At 64.1% G+C, this 18989-nt stretch overlaps 5 protein-coding genes across 10 annotated transcripts in view; all 5 read left to right on the forward strand.

Annotated features, from left to right (window-relative positions):
* LOC120504117 (cell adhesion molecule 3-like) overlaps positions 1 to 10671 on the forward strand; it is a 31199-nt gene extending 20528 nt beyond the window's left edge. Inside the window, exons 1-2 of one of the 3 annotated variants that reach the window (XM_039713300.1) lie at positions 8511 to 9654; positions 9828 to 10671. In XM_039713300.1, the coding sequence (XP_039569234.1) occupies positions 9591 to 9654; positions 9828 to 10447 (684 nt within the window). In that variant the 5' untranslated portion in view covers positions 8511 to 9590 and the 3' untranslated portion in view covers positions 10448 to 10671. Of the gene's footprint in view, positions 1 to 635; positions 4216 to 8510; positions 9655 to 9827 lie in introns of those variants that run through there. The other 2 variants (XM_039713301.1, XM_039713299.1) reach the window with 2 other exon arrangements.
* On the forward strand, positions 4749 to 8355 carry LOC120504118 (atypical chemokine receptor 1-like). Its single transcript, XM_039713302.1, has 2 exons — positions 4749 to 5414; positions 7076 to 8355. The coding sequence occupies exons 1-2, from the start codon at positions 5394 to 5396 to the stop codon at positions 7994 to 7996; spliced, it is 942 nt and encodes a 313-aa protein (XP_039569236.1). The 5' UTR covers positions 4749 to 5393; the 3' UTR covers positions 7997 to 8355.
* Positions 10672 to 10855: 184 nt separating the features above from the next.
* On the forward strand, positions 10856 to 12013 carry LOC120504119 (mucosal pentraxin-like). The gene is made up of 2 exons (XM_039713303.1): positions 10856 to 10998; positions 11335 to 12013. The coding sequence occupies exons 1-2, from the start codon at positions 10935 to 10937 to the stop codon at positions 11928 to 11930; spliced, it is 660 nt and encodes a 219-aa protein (XP_039569237.1). The 5' UTR covers positions 10856 to 10934; the 3' UTR covers positions 11931 to 12013.
* Positions 12014 to 13402: 1389 nt separating this feature from the next.
* Positions 13403 to 16114, forward strand: DUSP23 (dual specificity phosphatase 23). 4 transcript variants are annotated; one of them, XM_039713306.1, is made up of 4 exons: positions 13403 to 13548; positions 14762 to 15034; positions 15661 to 15896; positions 16003 to 16114. In XM_039713306.1, the coding sequence occupies exons 2-4, from the start codon at positions 14765 to 14767 to the stop codon at positions 16019 to 16021; spliced, it is 525 nt and encodes a 174-aa protein (XP_039569240.1). In that variant the 5' UTR covers positions 13403 to 13548; positions 14762 to 14764; the 3' UTR covers positions 16022 to 16114. The 4 variants fall into 4 exon arrangements, with proteins under 4 accessions (XP_039569240.1, XP_039569239.1, XP_039569241.1 ...); XM_039713305.1 differs by lacking the exon at positions 13403 to 13548 and adding an exon at positions 13559 to 13691; XM_039713307.1 differs by lacking the exon at positions 13403 to 13548 and adding an exon at positions 13559 to 13691 and having other exon boundaries at positions 15715 to 15896.
* Positions 16115 to 18663: 2549 nt separating this feature from the next.
* Positions 18664 to 18989, forward strand: part of IGSF9 (immunoglobulin superfamily member 9) — an 11960-nt gene continuing 11634 nt past the window's right edge. Inside the window, exon 1 of the mRNA XM_039713311.1 lies at positions 18664 to 18746. Coding sequence (XP_039569245.1) covers positions 18664 to 18746 — 83 coding nt within the window. The remainder of the gene's footprint in view (positions 18747 to 18989) is intronic.

The following is an 18989-nucleotide window of genomic DNA, read 5'->3' on the forward strand; positions in this document are numbered from 1 at the left end:
GTCAGGAATGTCCCGGTGAATGCAGGAGGAGGGAGCTCCCACCCCTGTTCTCCATCTCTGCTCCACACCCACTGTCCCCAGAGTCCCTGTCCCCATGTCCCACTCAGCTCCCTCCCTCTGCCTTCCTCCTCCTCCTCCTCCTCCTTTCCCTCCACCTGCCCTTTTCATGCCCAGCAGGTTTGTGCCCAAGCCCTGGGGACACGGTGACACCCCCCACCCTGCTCTGGGGGGCAGCCAGGACCCCCTGCTTCTCCAGGAGGGCTTGGGTGGGGTCAGGAGCCTGACTGGCACTGGTCACTCCACAAGTGGACACTGCCCAAAAAACCTGGAGCACCCCAGTGAGTCTGCATCCCATCCCATCGATCCCATCCCATCCCACTGATCCCATCCCATGGATCCCATCCCATCCCATCCTATTGATCCCATCCCATCCCCTCCCATCTCATCCCACTGATCCCATCCCCTCCAATCCCATCCCATTGATCCCATCCCCTCCAATCCCATCCCATTGATCCCATCCCCTCCCATCCCATCCCCCATTGCAGCCAAGCCCAGTGGAGCCCTCCAGGCGCTCTGGCTGTGTGGGAGAGCGCTGGCAGAGCCCCCTGTGACCCCAAACCCTGTCCCCTGTCCAGGCACGTACCTGACCCACGAGGCCAAGGGCTCGGACGACGCTCCGGACGCCGACACCGCCATCATCAACGCCGAGGGCGGCCAGGCCGGCGGCGACGACAAGAAGGAATATTTCATCTAAAAGGGTCAGAGAGAGAGAGAGAGAGAGAGAAAATGGAGCCAAGAGAACCCCGATGGCAACGGCAACCAGACCACAAACCCCACAAAACCCAACAGATTTTCTCTGGCGCCCGGCACGGGCGGACGGACGGACGGACAGAGGGATGGCGGGACAGAGAGCAGGGAGAGCCACCGGCCTCGAGGCGCTGCTGACGCTTCTTGAACTTGTACAAATCCTTCACTCCAACAGCGAGAGCCCCGGCCCCGTTTGCTTGCTTGCACCTCCATCCCCACGCCCCGACCCCACAGACCAACCCGTGAGTGAGCGACTTCTTCCTTCTTCCTTTTGGACCTTTTTTATTTTTTGGCTTTGGTTTCGTGGCTGCTCTTTGCTTCGGGCCCTTGGTTGGGGTGTTGGGCTGGGGTCGATGTAGCTCTTCCCTTTGTTTCTCTCCCTTTTGGTTTCTTTGATACCCAAGGATAAAATCAGCTCCGGGTTCCCGGGGTGAGGTTGGGATCCTGGGTGTCCCCGTTGTCCCCTCCCTGTGGTGGGGGGTGACTCCAGGTGGGAGCAGAGCGAGACCCTGCCCCGATTTTATCCTTGGTGGTTCTTGTGGAGCAGTGTCCATGCAGGAGCAGAGCTGTCCTCGTGCAGTCAGTGTGTGAAAGGGGGTGAAAGCCCAGGGTGGGACCCCCAGAGACACCAGGAGCCCCCACAGCTCCCTGGTCCCACCCCAGCGGGAGGGGGGAGGGCTGAGGTTTATTTTGGGGGGGCAAATCTAGAGGAAAAGCCCCCAATTTTTTTTAATTGTTCTTAAATTCTCTGATTGGAAATGCCAATTTGAACCATCTATTGAGATGTTCAGTGCAGGAGGCAGTGCCCTGGGGCTGGGGCTGCTTCCCTGGGACCCCCAGAGCAGGGCTGGGGTCTCTCTGCCCCCCTTCCCTCCCCAGCCCCTTCCCAGGACAGGGACGAGCTTGGAAAGGGCTGATTTTCTTCTTGGCTCTGAGAACCCCAACCAAAACACCTGGATTTGGGGTCTGGGGAGTTTGGGGTCACCACTGAGGCTTTGGAGGGGGGTTCATCCTTCTTTCCTTGCCCTTCCTCCTGCCTCTTTCACCTTCACTTCCAAGACAAAAGCAAACACCTTTCCCCACCTCTCCAGCTCAGCCCCCCCCAAACCAGGCACCCCCAGGGTGGGGCTGCCCCCCCTGGCATCCTTAGGGCACCCCCAGCCTTGGCACGAGGTGTTCTGGGATCCCAAATCCCAGTCTGGGCACAAGGGGGTGCAGGAGATGCCCTTGGGCTGGGCATCCTGTGGATTTGGGGTTGTGTGGAGGGGAGGAACCCTTGGAGAGGGGGTAACCTCACCAGGGAGGTCACCCCATGGATTTTGGGAGGGGTAACCTCACCTGGGAGGTCACCTTGTGCATGTGGGGTCGTCTGGAGGAGAAGGAACCCTTTAAGAAATGGGTAAGCTCACCTGGGAGGTCATTTCGTGGATTTGGAGTTATCTGGAAGATGAGGGGACCCTTGGAGAGGGGGTAACCTCACCTTGGGAGGTCACCTCGTGGATTTTTTGGGGGGTGACCTCAGCTGGAAGGTCTCCCCATAGATTTGGGGTTGTCTGGAGAAGAGGAACCCTTTGGGATGGAGGTAACCTTAGCTGAGAGGTCACCCCGTGGATTTGGGGTCATCTGGAGGAGCCCTTTGGGAGGGGTAACCTCACCTGGGAGGTCACCTTGTGGATTTTGGGAGGCGGTAACCTCGCCTGGGAGGTCACCCCAAGGATTTGGGGTCATCTGGAGGAGAAGGAACCCTTTAAGAAATGGGTAACCTCACCTGGGAGGTCACCCCAAGGATTTTGGGAGGGGTAACCTCACCTGGGAGGTCACCCTGTGAATTTGGGGTCGTCTGGAGGATGAGGGGGCTCTTAAGGAAGGTGGAGTGGAAAGCCCACCTGGGAGGTGCAGGAAGAATTTCACCACCTCTTCCACAGGGCTGGAAGTGCCACCCCCCAAACCCTGCCAGCACCTGGCACCTGTGGCACCTGGCTCAGGTGAGGCAGAGGAGGCCCAGCCCGGTGCCACACACAGGGATGTGCCACTGGGGACACTGCAGAGGTGACCAACGTGGCTCAGCTGTGTCAGGAGCGCTGCTGGCACTGGGAAGGAGCAGGACACGGAGATTTTGAGGGGTTTTTTTTGCTGGCTACAGCCATTTTTGGGGTGTTTTTCCTCCTTTCCAACCTCTGGGGGATGAATCCTGGGGCTGCCAACAACACTTGAGGTCCCCAGGACCGAGTCATTCCTGCAAATAAAAATCACCCAGATGTGTTCTCCAGCAGAATTCCATCTCCTGGGGCTGGAGGCGTCCCAGGCAGAGCCAGGAGCAGGGGTGGGAGTGGGGCAGGTGGTCCCTGGGGCAGGGAGGTGGGAGCTGCCAGAGACAGGGGGGCTTTTCCCCCTTGGAATTCAGTTGGTTCTGCTGCTCCAGAGCTGCTCCAAAGGAGAACAGCCTGGTCTTGGTGGTTCTGAGGTGGTTTTGGTAGTTCTGAGGTGGTTTTGGTGGTTTTGAGATGGTTTTGAGGTGGTTTTCAGCTGTTTTGAGGTGTTTTTGAGGTGCCACGTGCTGTGGGGTGTGGCAGGGCAGCCCAGGGAGCAGGCAGGGACCTGTGGAGATGTCACCTGGCCCGGTGTCACCTGCAGGTCACAGAGAGGGGCTGGGAGGGCTCAGAGATTCCACCTGAGGCCACTTGTGGCAGTGGGAACCAAAGGGTTTGGTGGAGCTGGGAGCAGTGGAGAAGATGTGTGTCACAGCTGGGGGTGACAGCAGCGTGGCCCTGGGGTGACAGGGACCCTCCCAGACTGGGAGGACTCCAGGTGGAAGCTGTGACAGGGACACTCCACGTCACCACATTGACAGCGAGTCCCTGACCCTTTTGGGGTCACTGTGTGGAGTCCTTGGGGGTGACAGACACCCCATGTCACAGAGGAGCAGGGGCTGGGTGGCCTGGGGGAGACAAGCGGGGTGTGGCCCCTGTCCTTGTCCCCTTGAGGGTTGGTGACACCGCGTTGTAGCTACGAGAGGCGTGACACCACAGACTGGGGGAGGTGGCAGGGTCAGTGTCACCGTGTCTGGGACAGCCCAGGCCACCACCCCATCCTCAGGGGGTCCTGTTGGTGGCCCCACATCCACCCAGTCACGGGGGCTGGGTCACCAGGAGGATTTGGGGACCCCCTGGGAGGCTGTGGCTGCTTCCTGGCTGGCACTGAACTCTCAATAGACACGAAAGCCATATTTTGGGGAGCTCTGGAGAGGCCAGGGGTGGGGCCAGAGGCTGGGCTGTGTTGTTGTGCTGTGTTTTTTTGTCTGTACATAAAAGGGAGCCAACGACCGTCGATGTGACTTTATAACCTTTCTAATATCCTGTGCTAATATCGGAAAATAATCCTATAAATATATCTGGATTACACACCTTACCTGCCTGCCTCTCTGCATTTGGGGATGGGGGAGTTTTGGGGGGGTTGGTGGGTCAGGGTGACAGAGATCAGCCCTGACTCAAACCTCCCCTGAGTCCCCAAATCTCACACCTCACCCCCAGACCCACCAGAGTCACCCTGATCCTGACCCTCAGCACCTCCCACAAAGAGCAGCAACCCCAGTCCCAACCCTGGGGATCCCTGGGCCTTTCCCCCCCAGAATCTGCCCCTCAATCCCCCCAAATTGCCAATTCCCACATTCCTTCTCAGCCCTTGCACCCCCAAATCTGCCCCTCAATCCCCCCCGATTGCCAATTCCCAGTTCCCCCCAAAGAGCAGTAAACCCCCAAGCCCTGGAGGCTCCCAGCCCTTTCATCCCCAAATCTGCCCCTCAGAGACCCCCAAATCCTGGCCTCCAGCCCTCCCCAAACAGCAGCGACCCCAATTCCCAACCCCTGGAGCTCCCCAGGCCTTTCACCCTTAAATTTCCTCCACATCCCCTCCCAAACTGTCCTTTCCCAGCACTTTCACCCCCAAATATCCTCTCAGCCCTTCCCAAATTACCCCCAGAACCCCAATTCCCAACCCCGGAGCCCCCCAGCCCTGCTCCTCTCCAGGGATGTTCCTCTAAGGATGTCCCTGAAGGCCACCAAGGCACCAGCCCTGTCACCAAGCTGCCACAGGATGACCCCCGGGAGCCCTTCCTTCCTCCCGAGGAAAAACCGGGAAATTCCAGGCTCCAGAGTGGGGGGGTCCCACAGTGCCCACCCCCATCCTGCACCCCAAACCCCTCCCTGGAGCCAGCACACCCCCGGAGCGTGTGGAAAGACAATTAATCCCTGATTAATTTCACTTGTCCTGCCAAGAACTGATCGTTTCCTGCCCGAGAAATTGCGGCGGCTTTCCCGGCAGCGCCATTCCCTGTTTTTCCGCCGGGTGCCAGGGCGGGAGAGGGCAGGGCGGCTCTGGGGCACCTCGGGGGCACCTCTTATCTCCTGCCCGCACTCCTCGGCTCCCTTTGGAGCGGGAGGAGCGGAGCCGAGGCGGGGAGAGCGGAGAAGTCACCCCCGGACACCTCCTGGCACGTGGGTGCCCTGTCCGAGTGGCCACCCCTGAGTGACCACCCCGGTGCCACCCCCGGCACCCAGCGGAGCCCCCAGACTCGTGGGAAAGCCATCATGGGCAACTGTGTCCCCGTGGTGAGTGACCCTCCCCAAATTCCTGTCCCTGGGGGTGTCACATCCCCGTGGAGGGGAGGGCTGGGGGCACGGGGGGTTTGGGGGTGCTCGGTGTGAGAGGAATGTGGGGGTCCCCCAGTGCTGAGCAGGATCATGGGAATGTCCAGTGGGGTTTAGGGGGTCCCTGGTGCTGAGTGGGGTCACAGGAGTCCCCAGTTCTGAGTGGAATCATGGGGTCCCCCAGTTCTGAGCAGGATCATGGGAATCTCCAGTGGAATTTAGGGGAGTTGAGTGGGGTTTGGGGGATCCCTGGGGACCCTAAGAGGGGTCACAGGAGTCCCCAGCACTGAGCAGGATCATGGGAATCCCCAGGGCTCAGTGGGGTTTAGGGGATTTTAGGGGTTTAGAAGTCCCCAGTTCTGAGTAAGATCATGGGGGTCCCCAGTGGATTTAGGGGTGTTGAGTGGGGTTTAGGGGATCCCTGGTGCTGAGCAGGACCACAGAATCTCCAGGACCCAGTGGGGTTTAGGGGATTTTAAGGGTTTAGGAGGCCCCAGCACTGAGCAGAGCCCTGAGGGTCCCTGGTGCTGAGCCAGGACCACGGGAATCCCCAGTGGGATTTAGGGGTGTTGTGTGGGGTTTGGGGGATCCCTGGGGACCCTAAGAGGGGTCACAGGAGTTCCCAGCACTGAGCAGAGCTGTGAGGGTCCCCAGTTCTGAGCAGGATCATGGGAATCTCCAGTGGGGTTTAGGGGGCTTGAGTGCGGTTTGGGGGATTCTTGGGGGCCCTAAGAGGGGTCACAGGAGGGAGTCCCCAGCACTGAGCAGGATCATGGGGGTCCCCCAGTTCTGAGCAGGACCATGGAATCCTCAGTGCTCAGTGGGGTTTAGGGGATTTTAGGGGTTTATAAGTCCCCAGTTCTGAGTAGGATCATAGGGGGGTCCCCAGTGGATTATAGGGGTGTTGAGTGGGGTTTAGGGGATCCCTGGTGCTGAGCAGGACCACAGAATCTCCAGGACCCAGTGGGGTTTAGGGGATTTTAAGGGTTTAGGAGGCCCCAGCACTGAGCAGAGCCCTGAGGGTCCCTGGTGCTGAGCCAGGACCACGGGAATTCCCAGTGGGATTTAGGGGTGTTGTGTGGGGTTTGGGGGATCCCTGGGGACCCTAAGAGGGGTCACAGGAGTTCCCAGCACTGAGCAGAGCTGTGGGGGTCCCCAGTTCTGAGCAGGATCATGGGAATCTCCAGTGGAATTTAGAGGAGTTGAGTGGGGTTTAGGGGGTTCCTGGTGCTGAGTGGGGTCACAGCAGTCCCCAGTTCTGAGCAGGATCATGGGGATCCCTGGTGCTGAGCGGGATCATGGGAATCCACAGGGCCCAGAGGGGTTATGGGGATTTTGGGGGTTTAGGAGTCCCCAGTTCTGAGCAGGACCACGGGGGTCCGTGTCCCCACAGGGGCTGTGCCCACCCTCCGGGCTCTGCATCCTCCCCGTGTCCGTCCTGTGAGACAACGGCCCCGTCCCGGCCCCACCCCGCAGCCGGCCGTCCCCAGCCGCGTCCCCGTGTGTCCCTCCCTGATAACCCGCCCTGCCCAGCCCTGCCCGCCATCCCCACACCGGGGCAGCCCCACGCTGGGACCAGGGCGCTGTGGCACCTTCCCGATGCCCACCCCCCTCACCCGCAGAGCCCCGGCATCCTGGAGACCCCGGACTCCCTGGACCTGGGGGAAATCACGGGCAACCTCTCCTCCTTCTACGACGACGACACTTACATCAACGACACCCTCCTGGACTACGACGCCACACCCTGCCGCAACCACTTCTGTCCCCTCTTCCAGCGCGTGGCCCCCCCTTTCCTGGCCGCCACCTGCGCCACGGCCGCGCTGGCCACCGGCGCTTTGCTGGTGGCCCTGGCCAAGCGTCCCCAGGCGTGGCGGTGGCCGCAGAGCCGAGCGCTGGTGGCACAGCTGGCGCTGGGCACGGCGCTGTTCGCGGCGCTGCTGCCCGCGCTGGCCGCGGGCGTGGCGCGGGGCTGGCACCTGGGCACGGGGCTGTGTCGCCTCACGCACCTCCTGTGGCACTGGAGCGTCTTCGGCCAGGCGCTGCTGGTCGCCAGCGGCTCCTGCGGCACCGCCTGGGCTCGCTGGGACCCCCGGAGCCGGCGCTTGGCCGTGGCCCTGTGGGCAGCGGCGCTGCTCTTGGCCACTCCGGCCGCTCTGGTCAGCGGCGTGGCGGCGGGCACCGCCTGCGTCCGGCGCAGCGTGGGCATCCTGGCACCGGTTTATCTGCTGCACCTGGCGCTGTGCCTGTGCCTGCTGCTGCTGCTGCCCGCGGGGCTGCTGCTGGCCGCGCCGCGCCTCAGGGCGAGCGGCGCCGGGCTCGCCTGGCTCTTCCTGGGGCTCTGGGCGCCCTACGGAGCGGGGCTGGCCGGGGAGTTCCTGCTGCAGGCCGGGCTGCTGGAGCCCACCTGCGGCTCCTTCGAGCACTTCGACATCGCGCTGGGGCTGAGCGAGGGGCTGGGGGTGCTGCACTGCGGCCTCGGGCCCCTGGCGCTGCTGCTCGCCCGGAGCTGCCGCCGCGATGCCGGCGCTGCCGGGGGCTGCTGACACCCGGGGGCTGCTGAGCTCCAGGATTGCCAAGATCCGGGGGCTGCGGAGCTCCGGGAATGCCGAGATCCGGGACTGTCAAACTCCGGGACTGCCGAGCTCGGGGGCTGCCGAGCTCCGGGGGCTGCACTGCGGAGCCAAACGGACCCACGGCACCGCACTTGGACCCCCGGCCCCTGGCGCCAGACTTGGACCCCTGGCACCAGATTGGGCACCCTGGATCCTGGGCACCAACCTTGGCCATTCAGCACTGACCCCTGGCCACCTGGCAGAAGCCTTGGCACCCTGGCACCTGCCTCTGGGCACTGCCTCCTGGCCCCACCGTGCCCCCCCAGCCCCACAGCCTCTGTTCTCCACCCAACACTCCCCCAGGACCCCCCGTTCTGTGCCCTCTGTCCCCTCCCTTGGGGTCTCAGCCCCCTTTTTGGGGCCAGACCCTGCCACTGCCCAGCACAGACAGCCCAGGGGTGCCTCAGGCTGCCTGGGGGGGTCACCCCAGACTCCTGGGGGATCCCCGAGGCTCAGCCCCGGCCCCGCTCCCCCCGCTCCAGGGGGGGATTTCAGAAGTGATGGGATTTTTTCCATCTCTCCTGACAAGCCAAGAGGATCCAGTGGGAATTAAACAAAATAAACACAACTGCCAGAGGCACTCATCCAGCCCAGTTAATGCACTGGATGGCACTGGGCGGTGATGGGGGGGACGGGAAGCAGGGGGTGTGTGCTCCTCGTGCCTCCAAATTGGCAGGAGGAGTTCCTAAGGAAGCTGTGGAGCCTGCCAGAGGGGAGTGGGGGCATTTATACCCAGAGCCCACGAGGGCCGGGCGCGTGCAGTCACGGGTGTGACACGGGCACAGGAGTGGGGACAATGGGGCTGCTCTGCCCGAGCCAAGCCCTGGAGGAGTTGGGGGATTGATCAGTGGGGAATGAGGCCACATTGTCCCCAAACCTGGGGATCCATCAAACCCCTTCAGAGACTCTACAACCCCAGCTTGGCACCATCACCTGGGGCAGGCAAAACCCTCCCCCTTCCCATCTGCCTGTCCCCTTGGGTCACCAGGACACTCGGCTACCTGGTGGCCATGGCTCCACCTCTGTCCCCTCGGGCAGGACAGAGCAGAGCCCGGGATGTGCCCCCAAGCTGTGGCTCAGGGCAGGGGGGACAAGGGAACCTTTCCCTGCACCCTTCGGATGACCCCAAATCGAACCATGTCCCTCCAATGGGGATTTGCCCAGAGCAGGCACACCTGGGGAAGGAGTGCCCATGGCTGCGGTGTCCCTGTAACCTTAGTGGGCACATGGCTGTGGTGTCCCTGTCACCCAGGTGGGTACATGCCTGGGGTGTCCCAGTCCCCTGGGAGAGGGGACACAGCCAGGGCACAGACCCAAGGGCAGCCCCGTGCAGGCGGGTGACCCCAGGTCTTGTGGCACGGCCGCGTGATGGCATGAAATCACCCACCCTGGGCATGAAATCGCCCCTCCTGGGCACGCCAGGCTGCTGAGGATGGGACTGGGGACATCCCCCGGCAGTCCCCTCCCCTCCTCGGGCATATAAAGCCAGCAGCAGCGCCGCGCCTGCCCGGCTCCAGCACCGACCATGGGCCACCTGCAGCTCTGGCTGCTCGTCCTGGCCGGGCTCGCGGGGATCGTGGCCCAGGAAGGTAAGGGGGACACCGAGGTGGGGGGACAGAAAGGGCAGGGTTCCAGCAGGGACATGGCAGCAGCTCTCAGATCACTCTCGGCCAGCGGGGCTGGAGGATGCTGGAGCAGGGGACAGTCAGAGAGGGCTGTGGGACACGCCAGGCTCCCAGCAGGTCCCCTCTGTTGTCCCCAGACCTGTACCGAAAGGTGTTCGTGTTCCGGAAGGATCCCAGCGACGCCTTCGTGGTGCTGCAGGCACAGCTGGAGCAGCCCCTGCGCAACTTCACCGTGTGCCTGCGCTCCTACACCGACCTCACCCGGCCACACAGCCTCTTCTCCTACGCCACCAAAGCCCAGGACAACGAGATCCTGCTCTTCAAGCCCAAACCCGAGGAGTACCGCTTCTACGTGGGGGGAAAGTTTGTCACCTTCCGTGTCCCCGAGGGCCGCAGGGACTGGGAGCACGTGTGCGCCAGCTGGGAATCCGCCAGCGGCATCGCCGAGTTCTGGCTCAACGGCAAGCCCTGGCCGAGGAAGGGGCTGCAGAGGGGCTACACGGTGGGGGCCACGGCTGCCATCCTGCTGGGGCAGGAGCAGGACAGCTTCGGAGGTGGCTTTGACCTCTACAACTCCTTCTCGGGGGAGCTGAGTGACGTCTACCTGTGGGACACGGGGCTGTCGCCGGATAAGATGCGCGCGGCCTTCCTGTCGCTGCGCCTGCCGCCCGCGCTGCTGGCCTGGAACAGCCTCAGCTACGAGGTCAAGGGAGATGTGGTGGTGAAAGCCCGGCTCCGGGAAGTGCTGGGGGCCTGAGGGCTGTGGGGCAGGGGTGGCCTCGGTCTCTGCTGTCCCCTCCTCACCCCTGTCACTCACACCCATCTCCCCGTCACCCAGCACCCCTTCACCTCTACAACCCCCCAGGAGGAAGGTTCCCCAGCCGGGGACAGGGTCCCCCTGAGTGCCACCAACACCTGGGGCATGCAGTCCCCTCCCCACACCCCCTGAGCTGTCCCACAGCTGTCCCTGCACGGGCAGGACACGGATCCAGCGGCTCCGGCGCTGCCCAGCCCCACGTGGAGTCAGGAACGGGAAGGCCCCTCCCTTGGGGACAGGGGGACTGTCCCCAAAGCCAGTCCTCCCTACACTCACACGCCATTTCCCAACAGCCTGAGGCTTGGGGACAAAGGTCAGTGTCACCACGAAAGTCACTGTCACTCTTGGGTGTCCTCGGAGCAGCTCCGGGTGGCTCTGAGGTCCCTCCTTTCCCACGGCGGTGACAGTGGCCGGGTTCGACGGTGCCATGGGGCCGCTGTGGCTCTGCCTCCTCATCCTCACTGCGTTCCCTGGCTCCACAGCCCTGCAAGGTAGTGGCAGGGGGACACCGGGACCCCCTGGGGGACATGCAGGGGGGGTTATGGGGGCAGTGGGGCACCCTGAGTGCTCCAAAAGGGTGAGGGGTGGGGGCAAAGGGGGTATGGGGGAACCCACAAGGGGCACCTGAGCTCTGCAAGGGGGCCCGTGCAGGGCACAGGGGTCTTGGCAAGGGCGGCAGGAGGGGACACAATGGCAAAGGGGCACCCTGAGGACCGAAATGGGGGACAGCAGGGACTCGACACCCTGTGCCACAGCTGCTGGTGGTGGCACCCTGGATGTCACCTCGGCAATGGCAGGAGCAGCCACCTGTGTGTCCCCTCCCCCAGACCTGGGCGGCTTGGTGTTCGTGTTCCCCCAAGAGTCCGATCGCGCCCACGTGCAGGTGACAGCCACGCTGGAGACGCCCCTGACCGACTTTGCCTTGTGCCTCAAGTCCTACACCGACCTCACCCGGCCCTACAGCCTCTTCTCCTACGCCACCAAAACACACAGCAACGAGATCCTCCTCTTCAAGCCCAAACCTGGCCAGTACGACTTCAACATCGGCGACCAGTTCTTGTCCTTCAGGGTGCCCGAAGTTCTCGGGGGGGTCGAGCACGTCTGCGTCAGCTGGGAATCCTCCACGGGCATCGTCAGCTTCTGGTTCAACGGGAAGCCCTGGCCGAGGAAGGGGCTGCAGAAGGGCTACACGGTGGGAGTGCCAGCATCCATCGTGCTGGGGCAGGACCAGGACAGCTTCGGGGGTGGCTTTGATGCCAAGCAGTCCTTCGTGGGGGAGATTTCATCCGTGTACATGTGGGACACGGGGATCTCCACCGTGGAGGCGGTGTCGGCCATGTATGACACACCTGAAAGCACCCCCATTTTTGGCTGGAAGAATTTCCCCTACAAGATTGTGGGCGAGGTGTACCTGAAGCCCTGAGATTGTGGGGGGGTGTCCCCCATCCCTGCTGTGCAACCCCCTCCCCCAAAGCCACCCAGCATTGCATAAATGGAGAAATGTGCTTTCAGGGTTCTGGTGGTCTTTAGGGCTGGGGGAGTGGTGATGGATCCACGCTCAGAAGCTCCCTAGGGTGAGGAGGGAATGGGGGAAAGAACTCCCAGCCCAGAGCCTTGCTCTAGTTTGGGGACATGGGGCTAAACTGGGGACAATCCTGGGGGCTATGAGCACCCCTGGCAGCCCCCAGGCATGGTGGGGCTGGGGCAGAACCCAGGGCGTCAGGACTGTTGGGGGGCAGCCCTGGGACAGCCCAGTGTCCCCAAGGTTGGGGAGGTTCAGTCCCACATTCCAGAGCTCTGGGGGTGCAGTCCTGGAGCTCTTGGGGGGTTCAGCCCCATGTCCTGGGGGGTTCAGCCCCACGTCCTGGGGAGCTCAGACCCAGAGCTCCGGGGGTGCAGTTCTGGAGTCCTTGGGGGTCCAGCCCCATGTCCCTGCAGGTTCAGCCCCATGTCCAGGTGGGGCACAGTCCCATGTCCCTGGGAGATTCAGACCCAGAGCTCTGGGGGTGCAGTTTTGGAGTCCTTGGGGGACTCAGCCCCATGTCCCTGGGGGGTTCAGCCCCAGAGCTCTGGGGGTGCAGTTCTGGAGTCTTGGGGGAGCTCAGCCCTGTGTCCCTGGGGGGTTCAGCCCCACATCCTGGGGGATTCAGAGCCAGAGCTCTGGGGGTGCAGTTTTGGAGTCCTTGGGGGTTCAGCCCCAGGGGTCCAGCTCTGTATCCCGAGGATTCAGCCCTACAGCCCCGTGTCCCACACAGATCCGGAGGGTCTGGCCTTGAGTCCCGCTGGTGCAGCCCTGGAATCCCGAGGTGTTCAGTCCTGGAGCCCTTGAGGGTCAGTCCCAGAGCCCCGGGATGGCAATCCCATATCCCGGGGGCCTCAGAGCCCTGGGGGGCTCAGCCCCCTGTCCTGGGGGATTCAGCCCCCCATTCCTGCATTGCCCCAGTCCTGCAGCCCCCTGTCCCGGGGGGTTCCAGCTCGCTGTCCCGGAGGTTCAGCCCCGTGTCTCACAGCCCCGCGTCCCGGCGCCGCCCCGCAGCCGCGGGTTCCCCCGTCGACCCCTCGACACCCACCCGACCTCCCCCGTGTCCCCATTGTCCCCCGTGTCACCGCCGCGCCGCCTCCGTCGCTCGCTGCGGCCTCTCCCGGCCCCGCTACGCCTCAGCTCCGGCCTCGCTCCGGCCCCGCTCCCCTCATCTCGGGCCCCGCTCTGCCTCAGCTCCGGCCCCGCTCCCTCAGCTCCGGCCCCGCTCCCCTCAGCTCCGGCCCCGCTCCTCTCAGCTCCGGCCCCGCCTCAGCTCCGGCCCCACTCCGCCTCAGCTCGGGCCCGGCTCCGGCCCCGCTCCCCTCAGCTCCGGTCCCCCTCAGCTCGGGCCCGACTCCGGTCCCGCTTCGGCCCCGCTCCCCTCAGCTCCGCTCCCCTCAGCTCGGGCCCCGCTCCCCTCAGCTCCGGCCCGGCTCTGCCTGAGCTCCGGCCCCGCTCCCCTCAGCTCCGCCTCAGCCCGGGCCCGGCCGTTCTCGCTCCGCCCCGCGCGGCCTCCCCGGTACGGCGGGGCCGGAGGGCACCGGGGCGGAGGGAACGGAGCGAGCCCGGGGCCCGGCGGCGCCCGGAGCTGCGGCCTGTGGGGACGGGGGTGCCCCGAGCTGGGCCCGGGGCGCTGAGCGGGGCTCCCGGGGGACTCATGAGGTGGGGGGGTCTGAATTGGGGTACCCGTTCAACTCTGCTGGGTGTGAGGATCCTGACGTGAGGGGTGTCAATTGAGGGGTCTGAATTTGGGGTTTGGGGTGCAGGGGAGTTTGGGGTACCCTGGCCACATTCTCCAGGGTGTGTTTTTGGGGGTCCTGACATGGGGGTTCTGAATTTGGGAGTCTTGACCTGGGGGTCCTGGGGATCTGACTGGGTTTTCCATGGGGTTGGTTTTGGGGGGGCAGGGGTCCTGATGGGCAGAGTCTGAGCTGGGGGTCTGGGGGCTTTATTTAGGGGTCCTGGCCAGGGGTTTTGGGGGTGGTACTGGGGCTTTTGGAGGCGTGGAGGGTTCTCCAGGGGAATGGTGTTGGGGGGTCTGGGTGTCTGAGCTGTGGGTCCCAGAGGCCTGAATGGGGGCTTGGCCATGTTCTCCAGGGGTTGGAATTGGGGGGCATTAATTTGGCGTCTCAGGGGTCCTGGCCAGGGGCCCTGGGGAGGTGGTAATGGGGTCTGGGGTCCTGAGATGGGGGTCCCAGGGAGTCTGACTCTGTGGGTCATGGGGGCCTGTCAGGAGGTCCCAGGGGACTGAAGTGGGGGTCCCAGGGAGCCTGGCCATGTTCTGGGGGGAGAGGGGTTGTATTGGAGTCCTGGGGATCCCAGGCTTGGCCACGTTTTCTGGGGAGGGGGTGTTGGGTGTCCTGGGGGTCTCTGGGGACCTGATTTGGGGGCTTGGCCACGTTTACTGGGGAGGGGTGTTGGGGGTCCTGGGAGTCTCTGGGGACCTGATTTGGGGGCCTGGCCACGTTTACTGGGGAGGGGGTGTTGGAGGTCCTGGGGGCTCTGGGGACCTGATTTGGGGACCTGGCCACATTCTCCTAGGGGTGATATTGGGGGTCCTGGATGTACTGACCTTGGGGGGGTCCCAGGGGATCTTCCTTGGGGTCCCGACATCCAAAATGGAGGTTCCAGGGGTCCTGACCTGGGGGCTCTGATTTGGGGGTCCTGACCTGGGGGATCCGAGGGGATCCTCCCCGGCGTCCCCAGAGCCGCAGTGTCCCCTGTTCCCACAGGCGATGGGTGCATCGGAGCCCCCCAACTTCTCGTGGGTGGTCGAGGGGCGGCTGGCGGGGCTGGCGATGCCGCGGGAGCCGGGGCACTACCGGTACCTGCGGGAGCGCGGCGTGCGGCACCTGGTGTCCCTGACCGAGCGGGCCCCGCCCCACCACGGCTGCTGTCCCCAAATCCAGCTCCACCGGCTCCGCGTGGCCGACTTCACCCCGCCGAGCCCCGAGCAGATCCAGAGCTTCCTGCGGATCGTGGAGGAGGCCAATGGCCGCGGGGAGGTATGGCCGGGGACACCTGGGGGAGGGGACAGCGGGGGGACAACTGTGAGGAGACGCTGGGGGAGACTGCAGGGGACAGTTGAGGTGGTGACACTGGGGGATATGTGGGGGAAGACACCAGGAGAGGCACCAGGGGAGGGGACACTGGGGAAGACATCTGGGGGAACACTTAGGGGACACCTTGAGGGGGTGACACCTCAGGGGAGAGGGACACCTTAGGGAGGGATGTTTGGAAGGATGGCACCTTGGTGGTGGGGGTGACATCTTGGCAAAATGACACTGTGGTGGGGGACACCTTGGAGGTGTAGGGAGATGACATCTTGGGAGAATGACACCTTAGTGGGGGAGATACCTTGGGAGAGGGACACCACTTGAGGAATGACGCTTTGGGAGGGTGACACCTTGGGAGGTGGACACCACTTGAGCAATGACACTTTGGGAGGGTGACACCTGGAGGGGAACACACACCTGTGGTAGGGCTGTGACACCTGGTGGCTGTGACGTCTCAGGGAGTTGTCACTTCAAGAAGGGATGCCTGGCAAGATGAGGGGAGGGGGTGAGGGAAGGTGACACCAGGCAGAAATCCCATGAAGGCAGCGCCAAAGCGGGGGTCACCTGTCACTCAGAGGGGCACGTGGGCGTCCAGCAGTGCCACCCAGCCGCCGTGTCCCTGTGTCCAGGCCGTGGCAGTGCACTGCATGCTGGGCCACGGCCGGACTGGCACGCTGCTGGCCTGTTACCTGTGCAAGGAGCAGCACCTGGCAGGTGGTGATGCCATCCGCGAGATCCGGCGCCTCCGGCCCGGCTCCATCGAGACTGCAGAGCAGGAGCAGGCCGTGCTGCGCTTCTGCCAGCACCTGGGGTAGGTGCCACCCTCCCCAGGGTGTCACCACGGGGGTTCCCTCCCCCAGCTGTGGCTCCCAGATGTCCCCAGTCCTTGCTCACTGGTGGCATTTTCCCCTCCACAGCACTGGCGAGGAGAGCTGAGGACATGGATGGCACCCATGGAATTGGGCACCCCAGAGTGCCAGGCGTGCCCAGCCCCATCTGCCCCCTCCTGCATTAAAGGACTGGCCTGTGGCTTCTCTCCACATCTGGTTTTGGGGTACACACTGGGGGGATGCCTGGTCATGGCTCTGCTGGGCACCCCCAGACCCTGCTTGGTTGGCAGCTGCATCCTGGGATGTGGGGTCCTGGCTCTGGGGTCTTGTGTTTGGGGTTTCTCAGGGTTCTGGTTCTGGATCCCAGCTTTGAGCTCCGTCAGGGCCCTGAATTTGGGGTCATTCAGGATCCCAATTCTGGGGTTGTTCGGGATCCTGGCTCTGGGGTCCCTTGGGTTCCCAGCTCTTGGCTCCTGGCTCTGGATCCTGGCTTTGGAGTCCCAGCTCTGTGTCCTGGCTCAGGGGTCTCTCAGAGTCCTGGTTCCAGTATCTTGAGTCTGGGTCTCTCTTGGTGTCCCAGCTCTGGGGTCTCTCTGGGTCCTGGCTTTGGGGTCCCAACTCTGGGTTCTGGTTCTGGGATCCTTTGGGGTGCTCATTCTGGGGTCTCTCAGGGTCCTGGTTCTGGGATCATCTGGGGTCCCAAATCTGGGTCCTGGCTCTGGGTTCTTGCTTTGGAGTCCTGGTTTTTGGGTCTTGGTTTTGGGGTCCTGGCTTTCGGTTCTGGCTTTGGAGTCCCAGCTCTGGGTCTGGCTCTGGGGTCCCTCAGGGTGCTGTTTGTGGGGTCCCATGGGATCCCAGCTCTGGGGTGGTTCTGTCCCTGGGGTCCTTGAGGGACAACGAGCAGCCCCCACAGAGCACCCCAGAGCCGTCACCCGCCAGCGCCCCGATGCCACGTGGAGGGTGACAACCGTGTCAGCGCCCGGGGGCCGACCCGGGACGTTGACGCTTAAAGTGTAGCTTAGCCGGAATTGAGGCATCTCCATCCAAAAATCCAATCCTGGAAATCTCTTCTCAGCTGCTCCTAACCTTGGTGGCATTTAAATCCTGGGTGGAAGCAGTGTCACCGTCCCCGTTTCCGGGCGGGTGGCACATGGCTGGCAGAGCCCCGGGCACAGCTGGGGCCAGCGCCTCAACCAGCAGCTCCACAGTCCCCAAAAAGTTCCTTTGGAACCCCACAATGTCACCATCCTCCTTTGGGGACAAGGCACCAGGGTGGTGACAGCGGGGTGGTGACATTGGCATGGTGACACCGGGCACTGCTGGCAGTCCAGCTGTGCCCTGCCCAGATGTGGCCAGAATTGGGAAGGGGGCTCACCGCAGGGTGTGAGGTCACTCCAAAACTGTGGGGTCACACAGCTGGCCCTGGTGGGCCGTGGTGGGGTTTTGGGGACACCCGTGTCCCCCAGGTGATGCCACAGCGAGGCCACACCAGCACACGGAGCCGTGTGGGGGGCACATGCCCGGGGCACAGCCACTTTGGGGTGCCCAGCCCTGCATGGGGGCCACCACAGGGACAACGGGGACACGGTGGGGACGATGTGGCCACGGTGGGGACGCCGTAGTCGCGGCGGCAGTGCCGGACAGCGGTGTCCAGCCTAAGCTCACATGGGCCAGAGCAGCCAAAAGCTGCTTACGGCAGAATTATTGCCCTTAACCCCGCTGACTCCACGCTGTCCTCAGAGTCCCCCGGGCTCGGGGGGCCAGGCCGGGCCGGGGGGGCTCCGCGGACCCCCCACCCCCTCCAGGGGGGGCTGGGCTGGGGGGGCATCGCCCCCGGGGCTCCCGTGTGGCCGGGCGGTGTCACACGTGCGGGCTTTGCTCGTCCCTCCGTCCCGGATCTGAGGCGGGGACACATCCAGCATGTCCCCTCTGTGTCCCCTGCTGTCCCCCCAGGCTGGCGAGTGGCCCAGCTCCGGCTCAGCCCGCGGGATGGGGACATGGCACCGGTGACTGTCCCCGTGTGGGGACACATTTAGGATGGGATTAGAGAGCGGGAAGCGCTGGCACAGAGGGGACAGAGGGGACAAAGGGCTGGGCTGCTTGTCACATCCCCCAGTGCCACCCACCTGTCCCTGTGTCCCACGGGGGGATCACACACCCAAACCCCTCCCACGTGTCCTGTCCATGTCCCATCCATGTGTCCCACGCATGTGTCCCCTCTTTGACCCAGCACAGTCCCACCGCTGTGTCCCACCTGTGTCCCCTGGTCCCACCAGTGTCCCAGGAGTGTTTTCCCTGCCCGTGTGTCCCACTCATATCCCATCTGTGTCCCCTCCGTGGTCCCACCCGTGTGTCACCCCTGTGTCCTCTTCATGACCCCCCAGCCCTCCCCAGTCCCACTCGCGTGTCTCACCCATGTGTCCCCCTCTTGGCTTCCTTCAGTCCCACCAGTGTCCCCACGTCCCCTTCGTGTGTCACACTTGTGTTTTTCATTCGCGTGTCCTCTCCAGTCCCTCCCCGTGTCCCCCCGTGTCCACCCTATGCCCCACGTGTGTCCCACCCATCTGTCCCACTCGTGTCCTCCCTCTAGCTGCCCCTCCCGCAGCCCCCCGTGCCTCCCCTGGTCCCACCCGTGATCCCCGATGTGTTCCCCCATGTCCCCCTCGCTTTGTCCCCCATATTCCCCTCCGTGTCACCCCACACGCCCCCCGGTGCCCCTGCCCCCCTCCGCGTACTACATTTCCCAGCATGCCTCGCTCCCCGCTGCCTCGCTCCGCCATTGGCCGCCTGGGGAAGCGCTCAGCGGCGTCTCCTGATTGGCTGTCGCCGCGGCAACGAGCGGCGGGGGGCGTGGCCGGGGCGGCCCCTCCCGCCGTCGCGGGTTTGTTTGCGGCCGCCCGGCGGCGGCGGCCGGAGCCGAGCGGACCCGGACGGACCCGAACCGAGCCGGAAAGAGCCGAAAGCAGCCGGGAAGAGCCGAGCGCAGCCGAGCGCGGGCGGCCGGGCATGAGGAGCGGCGGGACGCGGAGCCCCCCGCGCCCCCCGCCCGGGGCCGGTGCCCCCGGGGCTGCCCG

The sequence above is a fragment of the Passer montanus genome, unplaced genomic scaffold (assembly GCF_014805655.1).
Source record: "Passer montanus isolate IOZ18808 unplaced genomic scaffold, ASM1480565v1 scaffold280, whole genome shotgun sequence".
Taxonomy (NCBI): domain Eukaryota; kingdom Metazoa; phylum Chordata; class Aves; order Passeriformes; family Passeridae; genus Passer; species Passer montanus.

Coding starts and splice junctions, on each gene's coding strand:
- LOC120504119 (XM_039713303.1), top strand. CDS start 10,935: ATGGGGCCGCTGTGGCTCTGCCTCCTCATCCTCACTGCGTTCCCTGGC. Junction 10,999..11,334: donor TGGCTCCACAGCCCTGCAAG/GTAGTGGCAGGG, acceptor CCCCTCCCCCAG/ACCTGGGCGGCTTGGTGTTC.
- DUSP23 (XM_039713306.1), top strand. CDS start 14,765: ATGGGTGCATCGGAGCCCCCCAACTTCTCGTGGGTGGTCGAGGGGCGG. Junction 15,035..15,660: donor AGGCCAATGGCCGCGGGGAG/GTATGGCCGGGG, acceptor CCTGTCACTCAG/AGGGGCACGTGGGCGTCCAG.
- LOC120504118 (XM_039713302.1), top strand. CDS start 5,394: ATGGGCAACTGTGTCCCCGTG. Junction 5,415..7,075: donor TGGGCAACTGTGTCCCCGTG/GTGAGTGACCCT, acceptor CCTCACCCGCAG/AGCCCCGGCATCCTGGAGAC.